This window comes from Gracilinanus agilis, chromosome 2 (assembly GCF_016433145.1).
Source record: "Gracilinanus agilis isolate LMUSP501 chromosome 2, AgileGrace, whole genome shotgun sequence".
Lineage (NCBI taxonomy): Eukaryota > Metazoa > Chordata > Mammalia > Didelphimorphia > Didelphidae > Gracilinanus > Gracilinanus agilis.
Window position 1 is genome coordinate 383922643 of NC_058131.1, and position 18678 is coordinate 383941320.

General features: G+C 37.7%; 1 protein-coding gene across 1 annotated transcript in view; it reads left to right on the forward strand.

Annotated features, from left to right (window-relative positions):
- Window positions 1–9268: 9268 nt before the first annotated feature.
- Window positions 9269–18678, forward strand: part of HAVCR2 (hepatitis A virus cellular receptor 2) — a 30093-nt gene continuing 20683 nt past the window's right edge. The window contains exons 1-3 of the mRNA XM_044659851.1: window positions 9269–9347; window positions 9432–9434; window positions 10391–10729. Coding sequence (XP_044515786.1) covers window positions 9269–9347; window positions 9432–9434; window positions 10391–10729 — 421 coding nt within the window. The remainder of the gene's footprint in view (window positions 9348–9431; window positions 9435–10390; window positions 10730–18678) is intronic.

Here is an 18678-nt window from a genome sequence, read left to right on the forward strand (position 1 = left end):
ATTGAAAAATTATATGAAATAGAATAAGCTTTTGTTGATTGCAAAAATAAAAGAAAAATTAAAATACATTTATTAAATTCATAATATGGGCTAGATATAAACACAAAGGTCAAACATTATCATGCCTTCAAGGACTTCACACCTACTCTAAACATCTGGTGACTCTGTGGTTTGGTTTGCTACTAAGCAAGTGATAAGGCATGCCAAGCTTCTCAGTTACTTTAGTGTGTTTTCTCCCCTCTCTCCACTCCCTGCTTTTGCCCTCTTCAAGCTACATCCTCCTTTTGCTTCCAGCTCCTACCCTAGCTACATCTTCCTTTTCAGGGCTGGAAGAGGTATCTAAGATCTCCAACAAACCCCCCAAGAGGGAGGGAGTGGCTAGAGACCAAAATGCCCATATCTGTGCCTCCTTCAGTCTTTTACCAGTCTCTGGACATACCAATAAGAATATACAAGACATATACAAATTAGATACAAGATGACCTTGAAGGCATTATCAGTTGGGGAAATCAAGAAAGATCTGCAAAAGGTGGCATTTGAACAAATTATTATTATTTTTTTAACCCTTACCTTCTCTATTAGAATCAATACTAAGAAGGCAACTGGGTGACTCAGTGATTGAGAGCCAGGCCTAGAGATGGGAGGTCCTGGGTTCAGATCTAGCCTCAGACACTTCCTGGCTGTGTGACCCTGAGCAAGTCATTTAACTCCCATTAGCCCTTTATTATCTTTAAAGGATGATTTGTCAGGAAAGTGGATTGAGGAAAGCCCTAACAGTTGTCTCAGGAACTTCAGGTGGGGGAAGGGAGGCAGAGATGAAGTCTGAGTAAGGACCAGCCTTTAACTCAACTTACAAAATAAATGATGACTGACTAGTTTCTTTATATCTAATACTGTCAAATAACAATTAATCCTTCACAGATTTGAACTCCTCTCTAATTACTCCCCTTATTAACTCCACAGACATATAAGGTAAGGGAGGGAAGGTAGGAAATAATATTGGGAAGGAAGATATAAAGGGTTTATCCAAAATAACAGTTTCTTAAATAAATATATCAAAGCTAGGCTAAATTTCAATTGTACAGATAGGTAAGGAAGCAGCTCAGTTGGTTAGACAACCTCTCTCCACGAGAGACTCAAACCAACTGCCTCTCTCCCTCAAGATTCCAAACCCCTAACTGCTTTTTGGAACTCAGCCAAAGCTTGAAAAAACTATATGACCCCCTCTCTCTATACTACACCAGGCCTGGCTTTCTATCCTCTAAATGACCTAGAACTAATTCTTGAAGGAAACCAGGGAGACCCAGTATTTTGTTTGGCTCTAGGCACCACCTTTTCAAAAATATCAATATTGATAAGGTAGATGGAGAGCAAACAGAAGAGGGTAAACAAATTGGTGAAGGGACTCCAGTTCATGCTATATAGAAATTGGTTGAAAGAAAAGATGTTGTATAACCTGAAGAAGAGAAGACTGGGGAGTAGGGAGAGAAGGAGCATAATCACTGTTTTCTACCAGTTGATAAGGCTGTCTTGCAGAAGAATTAGACTTGTACTGTTTGGCCCCAGAGCACAGAATTAGGAATGCATAAAAATTGTAAAGAGGACATTTTTGGTAGGATGTCAGAAAACCAAAACCCCAAAACACTTAAAAGTTAGGACATGGAAAATGTGTGTAAGGTTAAAGAAAAGATATAAAAACATATTTGAAAATATTATCCTGTCTCAGAAACTTAATAGCTATGAGGCTTTGAAACCCTGGACAAATCACTTAACCTCAGTTTCCTCATTTGTAAATGGGGGTGTTAGATCAGAAACCTTCTGAGGCCTCTTCCAGCTCTATATCTCAGGACTTAGGTTCCAATACTTTTTGGTGCTCTTCAACCAGAATCTAGATGACCACTTGTAAGAAGTATTAAAATGAGAATTCCTTGTGGTACGATTAGTCAGTCAGTCAACAAATGCTTGTTAAGCATTTAGATTATGAACCAGACACTTAATGAAATGCTGTGGATATAAAGAAAGGAGGGGGAAAAAAAAGACCAAACAAGAATCTTACTTCCAAAGAGCTTAAGTTTCAGTAGGATAATTGATGGGGGAGACATCATGCAAAAGTGATATAAATGGAAAATCATCTCAAAGGCAAGGTGCCAATAGCAAAAAGACAGGAGGGGGAAGATTTCTTGTAGAAGGTGGGACTGAAAGAAGCCAGGGAAGACAGAAGGCAGAGATGGGAAGGGAGAACTTTATGGGAATGCAGGGGACAGTGAGTAAAAAAGGCCCAGGGCTGGGGAGATGGAATTTTAGAGAAACTCATGTGGAGAAATAACACGTGGAACATAGAGAAAAGCAAAGGGTATGAAGATTGGAAAATTGGAAAGGAGCCAGATGGCGAAGGACTTAAAAAAAAAGGTAAGAGGTCCCTCTCAACTCTGAAATGCTATGATGCCATGATACTGCCTGTATATTTCTTTTAAAAAAATTTTTATTGTCATGTAAAACACATATGAATATGTAGTAAAAAACTGATACAGAGCCTTTGTGTATAAGTAGCCGGGCACACAGAGTGAGTCAAATGTCAACATCATTTCTCCAGTTATTAAACTCAAGTGGAGTTTGTAAGCAGGCACTGAGCTTTTAAACAGAGTTGCAAAGGACCAAATACCCTCAGTTGACATTGGTCTAAGGCAGAGGGGTTGAGGATGTGAGGATGTGGTTAATTTTCAACTGAATTAGTGATCTCAACCCTTGGAGCAGTTTTACCATATTATTTCCTTTCTAGATTGCCCCCAGCTTCTAGTGCTCATCTACATTGTGGAACCTCTCTCTCCATCCATCCATGTATAAATAATAGACACAATACATGTTGCATACACATGTACATATATTCTTGGTACAAATACACATATACTCATATACATAAGATATTATGACTTCGCATACCCATAACATAAATGTGTACATGTACATATACACAGACATATGTATATTAATTCTACATGCATCTATGTATATGAACTGACTATGCATGTATAATATACATAAAATATATGCTCACTATATGTAAAGTGCATATCTATAAATGATAGTCTCATATGGGTACATGCATTCTCCCCTGAGTTCCTTGTGAGCAGGCATTTGTTTCACATTTATCTGTGTATCTCCTCCAATTTGCAGATTATGTCTGGTTGGTGTTTAGTTGTTGATTCATTGATTGATATTCCACTATGTTTGTAGTGAAAGAGCTCTGGAATGGGCTAAATTAGAGACCAGGTTATATTGTCAATTTCAACAGTAACTTTCTCTAGAAATCACAAACTCTCTAAATCTCCTATTTTTCCCTCTTTTTTCCCCAGTTTTCGACGATGAGCACGAGTTCCAAATGTCTAGAAATATGTGTGGGCTTTTCTCATCTAAAAACAAGAACAAAAGCAAAAACAAAACAAAACAAAACAAAACAAAACAAACTACTTGACCCTAACATCCTCTTAAAACTGTCATATCACATTTCTCTCTCTTTTTCCCCGCCTGATTGCCTAACTCCTTGAAAAAGCTATCTATACTTGCTCTTATTTCCTCACCACTCACTAACTTCTCTAAGTGGCAAGGCTTAGGTATTTTCTCAGTCCTCATCCTCCTTAACTTGTCTGTAACTTTTGATACTTTTGATCACCTTCTTACCTCTCTTCTCCTCTCCTCTCCTCTCTTCTCCTCTCCTTTCCTCTCTCATCATTCTCTTTAGAGTCTATGACAGGCTTTCCCCTGATTTTCCCCCAACCAGTCTTATTATCTCTCATCAGTCTCCTTTTGCTGGATCCCCATTCCATTCTTTAAGCATGGGTATTCCCCAAAGGCTCTGTCCAGAGCACCTCCTCTTTATTTTCTATACTAATCTCTCTTGTTGATATCATTGCTTCCCTTGGGTTTGATCATCTTTATTCAAATGACTTAAAAATTCACATATCTAGCCCTAATATCTCTCTTGAACTCAAGTTTCAAATTACTAACTCTCTGCTTGACTATCTTATTTGAAAATCCCATTAGCATTTCAAACTTTGTGCCCAAAACAGAACAAGGATTCTATCATCCACTCCCTCTCCACATTTGCCTGTTCAACAAATGCCAGTGGCTGCCTATCACTTCCTAGATCAATATAAAATTCTTTATTTGATATTCAAAGCCTTTTCACAATCTGAAAAGGGGTGCCTCACAAGTTACACTGTTTCATATGACTTGATAATGTCAATTTCTTCTTACAAAACTTCCTATTTATAGCATTTAAAAATTAATATTTTATTTTTTTCTCAATTACATAAAAATTTTTAACCCTTTTTTTTTTAAAGTTTGAGTCAAGTTCTCACCCTCCCTCTGGCCTTTCCATCTCCCCCTCCCTCCTTGAAGGCAGCAAGCAATCTAATATAGATTTTATATGTGTGATAGTGTAAAACATTTTTCCATATTACACATTTTGTGAAAGAGAACTGGAACAAACAAAAGAAAAGTGAAGAAATAAAGTGCTATTCATATCTTTTGATAATTTTTATATATTAAAGAATTGCTTTTAATTTTATAAATTTGAATTGATTCCTTATCTATCTTGGAAATGAGGCATAGTTTAGGGAAAGTACAAAATTTGGAGGGCAATTTCTGGCTGGTATCTGTGATCAGAGCCTTTCTGATGGAAAAGAGAGAGAATGGTGGGTTTTGAGAGCAGACAGAATGCATCTTGTTTAGTATTCTCTTTATAACTCCATCCTCTACCTAAGAATAATATGGAATACTTTATCAAATACTTTGCTAAATTCTAGTAAACTGTTTCTACAGCATACCTCTGAATTACTAGTCAAAGGACTGACAAACTAGTGTCTATAGAACAAATCTAGCCTGTTGTCTATTTTTGCACAGCCAGTGAACTATTTTTTTACATTTTAAAATGCAATAAAACTCTATTTTAAAATGTAAGCACCATTTGTTTGCTCAAGGGTGACAGATCTAAACTAGTTTAATAAGCCTATTAAAAAAAGGAATAAGATTTTTCTGACATGACCACATTTTTTATGAAGTTGACCTTTGGTAATCATTGCTTCCTTTTCTAGATATTTGTTATTAGGCTTTTTAGTGATCTCTTCCGAAATTTTCCCAGGGCTGAACAAAGTCAAATTCACTGACATAGTTTGTACTCTGTCTTCTTTTCCCTTTTCTGAAACTGAGACAACACTTTCTCTTTCCTAAACCTGTGGTTCTTCTTTCATTCTCCACATCTTTTAAAATTCCCCAGTGACAATGCCAAACATGTTTTAGTACTTGGCTCATTAGTACTTGAGGATATAATTAATTGAGATCTCTTTATCCCCTTACTTTTCCTGGACACTCTTCTCTCCAGTAGCCATTTTTACTATGTCATTTAAAGTGCAAAGCAATTCTTTCTGGCTGAGAAGAAAAGCAAAATAATAAGTGAATAGTTTGGCCTTCTTTCTGTTGTCAGTTTTCATTGTCCCACCCACTCCAATCACTGGTCCTGTCCTTTCTTTCATCTTTCTTTTTCCTCCAATGTGACAGAAAAACAAACCAAAACAGTCTTAAAAATACCCCAAAAATTTGTGTTGTCCTTAGTTTCCCTCATTAGCCTCAGCTCTACTTTTATAAGGCTGGGCCATGGTCTTATATTCATCCTCTTTTATCTGTTTTTGCTTTTATTCACTGTGCAAATCTTTAAATCTTTAAAAAATGTTCCTTGTGCATCTGCATCTTTCTCTCCTGTTTTCCTTCTTCATAAGAATAATTTCTCTTTGTATCTTTGCTATTATTTAGTTGTTTTCAGTCATGTCTAACCCTTCCTGATCCCATTTGAAGTTTTCTTGGCAAAGAGACTAGAGTGGTTTGCCATTTCCTTCTCCAGCTCATTTTATAGATGAGGAAACTGAGGCGAACAGGGTTAAGTGCTTTGCCTAGGGTTCCATAGCTGGTAAGGATCTTGGGCTGGATTTGAGCTCAGGTTTTCCTGACTCCTAACTACTCCCATTGTATCTTTAGAACTTCATTCTTGAGAGTCTTCCTCCCTTCCTGAGCTGTCTTATCCAATAGAACTTTAATGAATGGGATTCTGTTTAGACTACCTCCTGGGCCCTTGGGAAATTTGCTTTCCCAGGGTCTGTCAGAAAACTTGATTGTGGTTTTATCCTTTTCCTGGAATAGGGAGATGTGTCTAATTCCCTTTATATTTTCATCTAAGAGGTGACCAGCCTTCACTTAGAAAGAGATAGTAGTCTTGTAGTAGAACTGCAAACTTTATGTTGGCTATGCATGAAACATATCTCTGGCTCTCCCTAAGAATTAAGATTCTCAGTCTTTTTTTTTTTTTAAACCCTTACCTTCCGTCTTGGAATCAATACTGTGTATTGGCTCCAAGGCAGAAGAGTGGTAAGGGTAGGCAATGGGGGTCAAGTGACTTGCCCAGGGTCACACAGATGGGAAGTGGCTGAGGCCAGATTTGAACCTAGGACCTCCCATCTCTAGGCCTGGCTCTCAATCCACTGAGCTACCCAGCTGCCCCCTTCAGTCTTTTTCTAAAAACTATTTTGAGTGTTTATACAATCTCTTAGTTAAGACTTTTATAACCATTTCCTTTTAAATTTTAAAATGTATTTAAATTTAAATTTATTTAAACCCTTGCTTTCCCTCTTAGAAGGGATACCAAGGCAGAAGAGGTATAAAGACTGGGCAAGTAGGGCTAAGTGATTTGCCCAGGATCTTACAGCTAGGAAGTTTCTGAGGCTAGATTTGAACCCAGAATGTCCCATCTCAAGGCCACATGCTCTATCCACTGAGCCACATAGCTGCCCCTTTCTGTTATTTAACACTGATTAGTGACTTGATGGCCAATCCCAACTTCCTTTCTTTGTCTCAATTTCCTTCATCTCCTGAACCTTTTCAGACTAACCTCTTGTTTCACCAATTTTTTCTTTATCTATTTGTTTTTTACAATTTTTATTTACCTTTTCTTGCTTTACTTGCTATGCTATTTCCTCCTTTTTCTTTCTCTTTAAATCCTTTTTTGTTAGTTTAATCCTTAATTCTCACCACTTTTAACCTTTTTTTCACACCTGAAAGTAGAAACTAGAGCTGGTGTATTGCCCTTCAAATTTTCTCAATTTTTGTCACAAGTCTATATACTGATGAATCATCTTCAAAACTTCCATTTCCTTCATATTCATCTCAACTTCCTTCATTTGCCAAGTTGAGTTAATAAGCATTTATTAAGTACCTACTATATGTCAGTCATTGTATTATGCATTGGAGCTACAAAGAAAGGCAAAAATCCAAAAGAATCCAAAAATCCATATTCTTATGGGGTTTACAGTCTCTTCCACATCCTTCTTCTACTCCAATTCAGAACTATTTTTATTGGTTTTAAGAGATCTGAATGGTTTTCTTTTATGATTTCTTGACATACCATGTCTAGGTTCTTTTATTTTTGGTTATCTTTTCTTCCTTTTCCCTGAATAAGGTCAGGACTCTCTTACCTGGGTATGGGACTTCTTGCCCTAGTGCATAGCTAAGAGAAGGCTCTTGCGTAGCCTTATACAATTCAACCCTATACAATTCAACCTCTATTTGTGGATTTGTACTGGAAAAATGGTTCACTGTGTTTTTGTTTTCTTGGATTTCTCATTCAGGGCTTGGTTTAGTGCATTTTCTGGATCTTTGTGGAGTAGTGGGAGAGGGCTAAGCTGTACTATTTCCTTCTACTCCCCTATTTTGGATGGCCCCTCTTGCTCTAAATCTAAAATCCTATGCATTTAAACTCCCCGAATACAAACCTTGTTTTGTTTTTTGTCTTTGTATCCCTAGTTTTCAGGACATAGTAGCTACTTATTAAATAAATAAGCTCAGAAACAGTAGTGATTTGCTATATTTATAATGCCATATGCCAGGCTAACCAACAAAGCTGAACTTCTATCCTTGCCCTTTGGAAATAAAGGTGTCTTTCATCTGAGTTGAAGATTGTTCTCTCCAATTATCTTGATTTAGAATCTTGGACTCATAGGACTTTAGAGCTGAAAAGGACCTTCTCATTCTCATTTCAATTCTACAAAATGCAATTGAACACATAATTTTTAGATGCCAGATGCAAGGCACTAGAGCAGGCATTCATTGGGTTAGGTTAAATATATGTAATAATAGGTTCATGCCTTCAAGGAGCTTATAATATACTAGAAGAAGTGAGATAAAAATACAACAACAATAATACAAAGAATGGATCTGAACAATGTGTGGCAAGAACTTGCTATATGCTGGGCACACAGTAAATGCTAATAAAGGAATGCATATGAAGTGAATGCAGGAGAGAGAGAAGGCAAAGACTTAGGGGAGGGAACAAAAGAAAGGCTATTCTAACTGATTTCTTACAGATGGATCAGATCTCTACAGGCCGAGATAAAGAGGGGAAGAAACTGGAAGCAAAGGCAAAGGTATAGTGGTGGGGTAAGCACAGGACATTTGAGTCCTTGACAGATTTTCCAGTAGTCTAGTTTGTCTGGATTCAAGAGAAATGTTATATGGAAAGGCTAAAGCCAGATTGTGGAAGGCCTTGAATGTTAAACTAAGAAGTTTGGGTTTTTAAATGTGGGCAGTGAGAACACATAAAAGTCTTCCTCCCTCCCTCTTCCTCCCCCCCCTCCTCTTTCCTCTCTCCTTCCTTCCTTGTTTCCTTGCTTCCTTCCTTCCTTGCTTTCTTGCTTCCTTGCTTGCTTCCTTCCTTCCACCCTTCCTTCCTTCCTTCCACCCTTCCTTCTTTCCTTCTCCTACACAGTGATGAGATTGGACTAGTGCATTAAAGCATATAAATGAAGTTCAGAAAGGACTGAAGTAGAGAATGAACATGAGGAGAGCTGGAGGCTGACAATCAGAATGATAAAAATAGATGATAATGAAGACTTGAATTATTGATGATGAAAAAGAGGGGGCAGAGATGAAATCTGCAGAACTGGACACATTGATAAGGGGCTGGGGTGGTGCTTAACAAGTAGAAGAGAAGCAAAGAAAAGGGGAACTCAATAATGACCAAAGGTTTCCAGCCCAGAAGTTCCTTTTTCTCTCTGCTGATGGCATGTGAAACTCTTCCTTTATAGATATCTGTGGTATGTGACATGACTTAGGAGATGAATAACAATTTCTGAGGTTTCCTTTTCATCATTGGCTCTCATTTCATGCTCCCAGCTCTGAAGTGAAGCTGTGTCAAGCTGGGATGCCTCTATGATGAGTAGAATAAATGTCTCATATGATTCTCTGGGAACAGACAACAGACAAGGAAGTGGAAGTGAAACTCAAAAATTTAAACTATGTCTACGGTGAGCCTACTTGGCCTTTAGTGATTTTAGGTGGTACCATGTTGTTCCATCTCCTCTTCATTTTTGTCTTTCTCTTGTGGTCAGCCGGTAAGTAGATGATTTAAATAGTTCTCCATGAGGAGGGCGATGTGACTAAGGGCATGGCAAAAGCAGTTAGGATGTTCAATTGGGGTGAATGCTGGTTCAAAAGCACTTGTAAGTTAACTTGCAGAGAGAGAGAGAGTTTCATGTGACCTACTTTCTTTGGATCCTTGTACAGATATCCTGTAGTTTATCTACAAATATGGGATGCATTAAAAGTGATGACAACCGTTTTTAAGGTGTTGTTTATTTCATTTTCTTTATTTCATTTTTTTTTTAGCCTCTTTCCTTTGGAGATATCACAAGGCTTTGCCATGGCAGATTGTTGTGGTAGCTGTTGTTGTTCAATCATTCAGTTATGTCTGACTCTATGTGACCCTAAGGACTTAGTCCATGGGATTTCTTGGCAAAGATACTGAAGTTGTTTGCCATTTCCTTCTCCAATGTGTCCCCATTTTACAGATGAAAAACTGAAGCAAATAGGGATTAAGTGACTTGACTAGGGTAACACAATTAATAAGTGGATTTGAACTTGGATTTTCCTGATTCTAGGCCCAGTGTGGTATTCTTTCCACTGCACCACCTAACTGCCTCTACTAGGGTAGATAACCTCATGACAGGTTGAGTGATATAATCTCTTCAGTGAACTATTTTGAAGAATTATTTTTCTGTCACTGTTGTGCTTTTTTTTTTTTTCTTTCTTTACATTTTTACCTTCTGTCTTACAATTTGTTCTAAGACAGAAGAGCAGCAAGGGTTAGGCAATGGGGATTAAGTGACTTTCCCAGGATCACATAGCTAGGAAATGTCTGAACTCAGAGCCAAACCCGGGTCCTCCTGACTCCAGACCTGGCACACTATCCACATGTGCCCTACACATGCTTTGCTTTAATAACATTTGCCTAATTCTGCTCTCTCCTCTGTCTTATACACTTTTTTTCTTTTTCAATCTCAATCCACAGAGTTCTCAGAAGGTATCTTCACAGCAAAGGTTGGCCAGACTATCCTTCTACCATGTTCCTATGATGTTAAGCCAAGAAACAAACCTGTGCCTATATGCTGGGGTAGAGGGATCTGTCCTCTGCGCCAGTGTGGCGAAGTAGTTCTCAGAACTGATGGATGGAAAGTGACATATAAGAAGGAAGAGAGATACCAGTTAAAAGGTGATCGCCACCAAGGGAATGTGTCTCTCACAATTGAGAATGTGGGAGAAGCAGACCGTGGGCCATATTGCTGTAGGATAGAATTTACAGGTCTATTTAATGACCAAAAAACATCCTTGGACTTAGTGGTCAAACCAGGTAAGTGTAATTTTCCCTCTTTTATGAAATTCTTATGGAAACATCCAATAAAGAGACTTTCTGAGATTCACAATCTCATGAAGCAGCAGAGACAGAAGGAATCTTAGAGGACATTTAGGACAAATAATATCCAAACAAGAGTCCATGTAAGTCATCTCTGACAAGTAGTCACTTAGTTGTTCCTTGAAGTCTTTCAGTGGAGGCAGTTGTGGTGGGGAGCACCATCTCCTGAAGAGACTCATTCCACTTACTAATATTTTTAAGTTAGGAAAAAAATTTTCCCCTCTTGTTATTGACCTTAAATTTACTTCTTTTCTAATAAACATCACTGTCGTCATTAATAGGCATTTGTTAAACTTTTATAAGTGTTAGAAATAAAAATACCTGGGCCATCATTCTGAACTTAAAGATCCAGCTTAGTTTTCAGAAATTAGAACTGGAAGTCTCACTATACCCAGTCTCTGGCAAGATCTCATTTAGATGTACAACAGTCTGTTTTATAGGCTTTTGACAGTCAATTAACATAAACGATTAATAAAACCAAGTGCATAGAATATATTACTAAAGTTAGGAAATATTTGCTAAGAGAGTTAATAAATTCCAATAAAAGTTTAAGATTGGCTCCTCAAGGAGCTTACACTTAATGGAGGAGGATGTAGTATGCAGAAAACCACACACATATAAAAACATACACATGATCAATGGGAAGAACAGCATTAGCAGAATGTGTGGAGTGAAGAGATGAGGAGGAATAAGAAGAGAACCAGGAAAGGCAGAGGTATGCCAGCTTAAACCTGCTCAGAACCAATTGTTAAATTTTTAGTGGTAGTGTTTATGCCCTAGAAAGAAGTAAACCCTACAAATCAGGAATAGATTTATTGTTTTGTTGATATTTAGACTTATGTGGTACAGAAAATGCAAATAATATAAATTAAATTTAAAAAGCATTGATTATATATTTCCCCCCTACTGCTGAGTCCATTCTTAGTAATTTACCAACCCAACCCTAAAGAAAGCCCTTCTGCTTGCAAAAGGTGGCATTTGTGCTGAGACATCCACCAAAAATTTCCCTCCAAACTGTCCTTTTGCTGAACTGTGGGCTTTCATGGTCACTGACCTTCAAGGAGCTAAGGTAGAACGTTCTGTTGGTATTAGAGCACTTTACAATCTAGCTAGCATTTGAGACAAAGATGAGCATGAGAATTACTCCCATGAGATAGGCTATATATTTCAGTTACATTAAAAAGCAGTAGGATAATAAAGGAACCAACCAGTAAATACTCAGAGATGAGGAATAGCAACAAATTTTCACTAGCCAAAAGCTTTAATTGCCTTAATTGTGGAGTTTATCCCACAAGTAAGATTCAGAATTTTTTTTTGATAGAATTAGAAGCATCTACTTTAACCTAATCCAAACCAACTCCTACCCTACCTTTCATTTCCTGTGCCTATATCTCTGCATCCTTTGATGCAATCACTCTCTTCTCTTTGGTGCTCTTTTCTCTAAGTTTTCCTGTCATTGCTCTCTCCTAGTTCTCCTCCAATCTGTCTGCCTGGTGCTATATCTTCTTTAGGTGATAACTACAGATCAACCAAAACTCTGTCCTTGACATTTTTCTTTTTCTTCTTAAAACAAAACACAACAAAACAAAAAACCTCTTACCTTCCTTCTTAGAATCAATACTTTGTATTGGTTCCAAGGCAGAAGAGTTGTAAGGGCTAGGCAATAGGAGTTAAGTGACTTGCCCAGGGCCACACAGCTAGGAAGTTTCTGAGAACAGATTTAAACTCTTGACCTTCTATTTCTAGGCCTAATTTTCAATTTCCTGAGCCACCTAGCTGTCTCCCACTTCTCTCTCAATACTATTTTGTTTGGTGATCTCATCAGCTCTCCTGGATTCAATTATTATCTCTATACTGATGATTTAAAAATCTGGCTTCTAATTCTTTGCCTCAACAAAAAAGCACTGTGGTAAATAATTTTACATGTGGATTCTTTTCCACCTTTTTTGGATATAGGTTTCTCTCTCTCTCTCTCTGGGTTCAATGTCACCATAGTCTATAGTATCTTTGGGAATGTAACTGACCAGCAGCTACAAAAACATTCTTTTGTGGGTTGACCACCTGAAAGGGAAGCTGGGGACTGAGGGAATGAGGGTCGAAGGGTTTAAAGATTAAGGTAGGGAAGACATAGAGAGGCCCAAATAGAGAGGCACAAAGATTCATGATTCTTCAGCATAATGTCAAGCCTGTGCTATATTGCTCTGATAGTGGTAGAACTTATTCTTCCTCTGACAGGCAGAGTGGATTTTTATTTTTAGGAATGTGGGAAGGTTAATCAGGTGACAAAGCAGAAAAATTAGCATCATATCAATAATCAATGACAAGATAAAAAAGCCAGATCCTAAGACAATGGAGTAGCCAACACCCAGACCAGAAGTTCATTTCACCTTCACAAAGGCCCTATCTCATACAAATGCTAATTGAGTGCCTTTGACATTACTAAGATCCTGTAGAAATTGCTGGCCAGCCTTCTGGACTGTGGATGTGGGAAGGGGTTTGAATACCACCAGACTTGAGCTCCAATTCAGTTCCAGGATCCATAAATCAATTATGTGAAATATAGAAATATATCCATAAGTCTAGTACATGAGCACATTGTTAATAGGGGTCAGCTATAGAATGCATCTTTAATATTTTCATGATTTGTTTATGCTTGGAACCCTACAGGGAACATGGTTCTAAATTGTTTTTCTAGTTTACAGTTCCACCAATAATGCATCAGTATGCTTATGTCCCTTTAGTCCAATATTTGTCATTTCTCTTTTCTTGTCAATTTTGCCAAACTACTGGACAAGAGTGTGAGCCTTAATTTCCCAAATTATTCAGGATCTGGAGAAGTGTGACTATTTCATGTGACTATTAATACCTTCCTATTCATATCTTTTTAAAATTAATATTTTATTTTTCACCCAAATACATAACTTTATTTTAACCTTCCTTTTTTGAAAAGTTTGAGCCAAGTTCTCCCCTTCCTTCATTCTTTTCCTCCCACCCACCCTGAGGTGGCAAGCAATCTGAGATAGATTTTACACATATAATAATATAAAACATTTTTACATATTGGGCATTTGTGAAAGAGAACTTGAACAAACAAACAAAAAGTGAAGAAATAAAAGTGCTAGTCATATCTTTTGATGATTTTTTATCAATTAGGGGATGGCTCTTAATCTTATAAATTTGAATCAGTTCCTTATCTGTCTTGGAAATGAGGCACAGCTTTAGGGAAAGTACAAAGCTTCTGGGGGAAATTTTTGCCTGGTGTCTGTGGTCAGAGTTTTTCCTATAGGAAAGAGAGAGGATGGTGGGTATTGAGAGCCGATATAATGCATCTTGCCATGAACCTGAGATGAGAACCAAGGTAGCATTTGATTTGGGAAGGGATTGACCTAGTAACAAGAATGAATCCAAGTGAGTTTCCTCACATTTCTAATTCTAGAAGGAATACTTCTGGTAACACTTCAAGTGACAGTTCCTTATTAATGAAGCAAAGAATTTTCCATTCTATTTTGAAGTGGTGGGGGAGTAAGGAAGAATGAGGGAGGATTTATGGCTTGGAAGGAATTTTCACTAGGATCTCTGCTATTCCATGGAATCCTAGGATTTAAAGGAAGAAGGGATCTTAGAGATCAGATAATCTAATCCTTCCTTTTACATTGCAGAAAACTGAGATTCAGAGAAGTTAAATTATTTGTCTGTGATCATAGAATCATAGCTCTAAAACTGGAAGGAGAAGGCAGCTAGGTGACTCAGTGGATAGAACACCAAGCCTGGAGATGGGATATCTTGGGGTCAAATCTGGTCTCAGATACTTCCTTGCTTGCTAACCTTGGGCAATTCACTTAAATCCCATTGCCTAGCCCTTGCCATTCTTCTGCCTTAGAACCAATACTAAGAGAGAAGGTAAGGATTTTTTAAAAAAGAAGAGGTATTGGAAGAGACTTTAGAAGCTGAGCCTAACACTCTCATTTTTCAGATAAAGAAACTGAGGCCCTAAAAGATTAAGTGTGACTCAGAGTCACATACCTAGGAATTATCTAAAGTAAGATTTTAAGTTGGTTCTTTCTGAGTCCAAGTTCAGTTGCCCTAACTGTTATACCAAGCTGCCTTTTACATAGTCGTTAAGCAGATGATGATTATTCAATAGCCATCTCCTTCAAGATGAACTTTCCCTTTCTAGAGATTGGGTCTTTGCTTTTTATTTTGTTTATTTTTGTTATAGTTGGTTCCCATTATTCCTTAAGGTGATAATATTACTATATGTATGCACACACACACACACACACACACACAAACACATACATATGTATTTGTCACATTAGAGTTTACAAAATGCCTTTTTAGCCACTGTATCATTGGTCCTCTCTGAAAATCTATAAAGTTGATGGAAATGATATTTGTCTTTCAGCTTTATGGATAAACAAAGAAAACTGGAGTTGAAAATAACTCTCTTATTTAATGTTTCCTGGCTAATAAGATGTCACAGCCTAAAATCATGCAATGTTAGAAGTGAACTGGGAAGGGGCAGCTAGGTGGCTTAGCTGATAGAGAATCAGATCTAGAGATGGGATGTCCTGGGTTCAAGTCTAGCCTTAGACTCTTCTTAACTGTATGATTCTGGTCAAGTCCCTTAACCCCCATTGCATTGGAACTGATATTTGTATCAATTTTAAGACAGAAAGTGAGAGTTAAAAAAAAAATGAACTGGGAACCATAGACTTGGAGATGGGACATTAATTTGTTCAAATCCTTCCTTTTGCATTTGAGGAAGATCAAGTCAAGAGAGGTCAAGTGACTTGCCCATGATCACATAGGTAGTAATCAGGGATGTGTTGGAGCTGGCTTGAACTAGAATCAATTATTTAATTTTTAAGTACCAGCATTAAGCATCAGAAATTGGCAAAGACTACAAATCAGGGCATGATTTATTGTACTGATTATCTTAGACTCAAGAAAGAGATGAAGGAAATAGAATGATAATAGAAATTATCTAAAACTAAAGTTGTGTCAGGGGCACAGCAACATAGCTCAGTGGATTGAGAGCCAGGCCTAGAGACAGGGGGTCCTAGGTTCAAATTTGGCCTCAGATACTGTGTATCCAACTTCTGGTTAACTCCTGGTGTGATCCTGGGCAAATCACGTAACCTCCATTGCTTAGCCCTTAATACTCTTCTGCCTTGGAATCAATACATGATATTAATTCTAAGAAGAAAGGTAAGGGTTTAAAAAAAAAGTCAAGCATCTTTTTTTTTTTTTTTTTTTTTTTAAGCCAGAGAACCAGTTAAACACTCACTAATACACCCCTGGTAGTAAGTGAGTGGCAAAGCCAGGATTTAAATTCATCTGACTTCAGATCCTGTAACCTATTGCACCATACTTTTTCCCTTAGAGATCATTTAGTGAAGCTTCAAGAGATTTGGGGAGCAAACACACTGGGTTACATCTACTGGATGTTTGACATTTTTAGAGTATTATAGTTTACTGTGGAGCAGCAGTCATACCTAGCATTTGATACATCTTCTTTAGAGAATGTCAAAGCTGGAAGATACCTTACCTATCATCCAGTCTACCCACTTCCTTTTACAGATAAAGAAACTAGAGTCCAGCCATAGTTTATATGACTTTATAGTTAATGGCTGAATTAGAACTAAGATTTTTAGGTTCCCAGTATTTTAGAGTTGGAAGGCACTTTAGAGGGCATTTATATTATAATTATGCAAGGGACAGTGACTACATGGTCTACCTGTACATGAAACTGCTTGCATACTAGGATTACTAAATTGTACAGGAAAAAGAAGCCTAGTAGTATCTTCCCAGATATATGCCTGTGATCCTGTCTTTCCTGAGAAACAATTGCAATTAAGGGAAGAGGGACTGGAACTGTGATCTCCCTGTTATGGGGAATGGAACAAGCATTTATCTAGTGCTTACTATTGTTGTAGGAAATTTCTTGGTGAAATTCTTTCTAGAAATGTTAATATGTTGGATGTAGGCAGCTAGGTAGTGCAGTGGGACTAGAGTCAGGAAGACCCTTCTTCCTGAGTTCAAATCTGGCCTCAGTCACGTATTAGCTGTGTGACCGTCACACCGCCCTATTTGTCTCAGTTTCCCCATCTGTAAAATAAGCTGGAGAAGGAACATTTCTAGTATCTTTGACCAGAAAACTCCAAAAGAGACCATAAAGCATCAGATATGATTAAACAACAACAAATATTCCTTTGAGCTCTAAATTCTATTTTCCTATAAGCCTATGTGAATCATTTGTGGCATTTCAGGTCTCTATTATGCATAATTGCTTTAAGTCTCATGGTACAATGAGGAAAGTGCTGCATCTGGAGTCAGGGGATCTTAGCTTTGAATCCCACGTCTTCCATTCACTATTTCTATGAAAGTGGGAAAGCCATTGAACCTTTAGGCCTCAGTTTCCTCATCCATAAAACGGATGAGCTCCAAGGTCCTTTTCAACTTAAAGTTAATGAATCCAGAGGACACACTTTGATTTGGTGGCATGTGTGACTCTGGAAGAGGAGGCAAATTTTGAAAAGGTTTTGTCATACTATTATTCCCTTTTGAGGCAAAATGAGAGGGAAAGGCAGCCCTTAAAGGAGTAAAACCTTTGGTACAAGAAAAACAAACACTAATAGAGAAGTAAAAATTGGTTATAAAAAAAAAAATGTCAATTTTGGTATTGGCTTCTTCCCTCCAGAGTGAAAAATTCTGTTTGAGATTCCTGTTGACTTAACAATACAATCATGTGTTTTTCCTACTTCAAATTCCTTTTGCAATAACAAGATAACGGAAGTTTGTTTAGTTTTGAGATAAGTCTAAGATAACCCCCTCCTGGTTGTAGGGGAAAAACTGTCCCATTCTGTGGAGGTTTAGGCCCCCACTGGATTAAAGGCATACTTTGCTAAATCTGCATTTAAAACAGGATCTTAAAGCACTTTATAAACATTAGAGACCTTTGAGCCTTTCTAGAGGAGACCCAAGGAGTATTTGAGCCTAAGATTCTAGGCCAGAAAAATCGGAACAAGCCTTCATTTCCTCATTGGTCATTGCTTATTTTTTAACTTCAACATAGTTTGTGCTGATATCTTAAAGATCTAGCAAGATAGGGTGAAAGATTTCCTGAAGAACTGGGTTTTGAATTGAGTTTTTAAATGAAGTAACAGTTAACTGTCAGATTAAACTATTTCACTCCAACAGGCATTTCTTAAGTGCCCGCTCTATGTCAGATACTGTGGTTGGTGCTGGGAATACAAAAAAGATGTTAAATAGCCCTGCTCTCAAGAAACTTACATTCTATTGTGGGGGGTGGGGAGAGGAAGGAGGGACACATACACATACCAAAAATATGCAATGACTTTTGGATGAGGGTACAGGTCAAATGTTTATTATCAGTAAAAAGGAGATTCCAGGGGGCACAATGGAAGGGTAAAGAAGAATGGAATAGGGATATAGGAAGGAAAAGACTTTCATAAATGGATGTTAGGAAGCAGATGATGAGGGAAGGGATTTTTATTTTAGGCAATCGACAATTCAGAATGAAGCAATTAGGCAATGAGGTCTTTGTGCCTTTCACAATTAGTAGCAAAAGTACTGTTGGTTTGATTATCAGTTACTGAGAATGAGGTGGAAAGAAGATAATGTGTATATGTGATGAGTTAGGTCAGATGTTCATTCTCTAGTCTTTTTTTAGAGTTAGAGATAGAGGGGACTTCTGAGGCCTATCTACTCCCATTAATTTCTCTTTATAGATGAGGAAACTAAAATTCAGAAAAGATTTATCACTCACGCAGTGACATAGGTCGTTAATGTTATTGAATCATTTTCAGTTGTTTCATACTCTCCATGACCCCATTTCCTCTCCCCTCCCCTCCCTTCCCCTC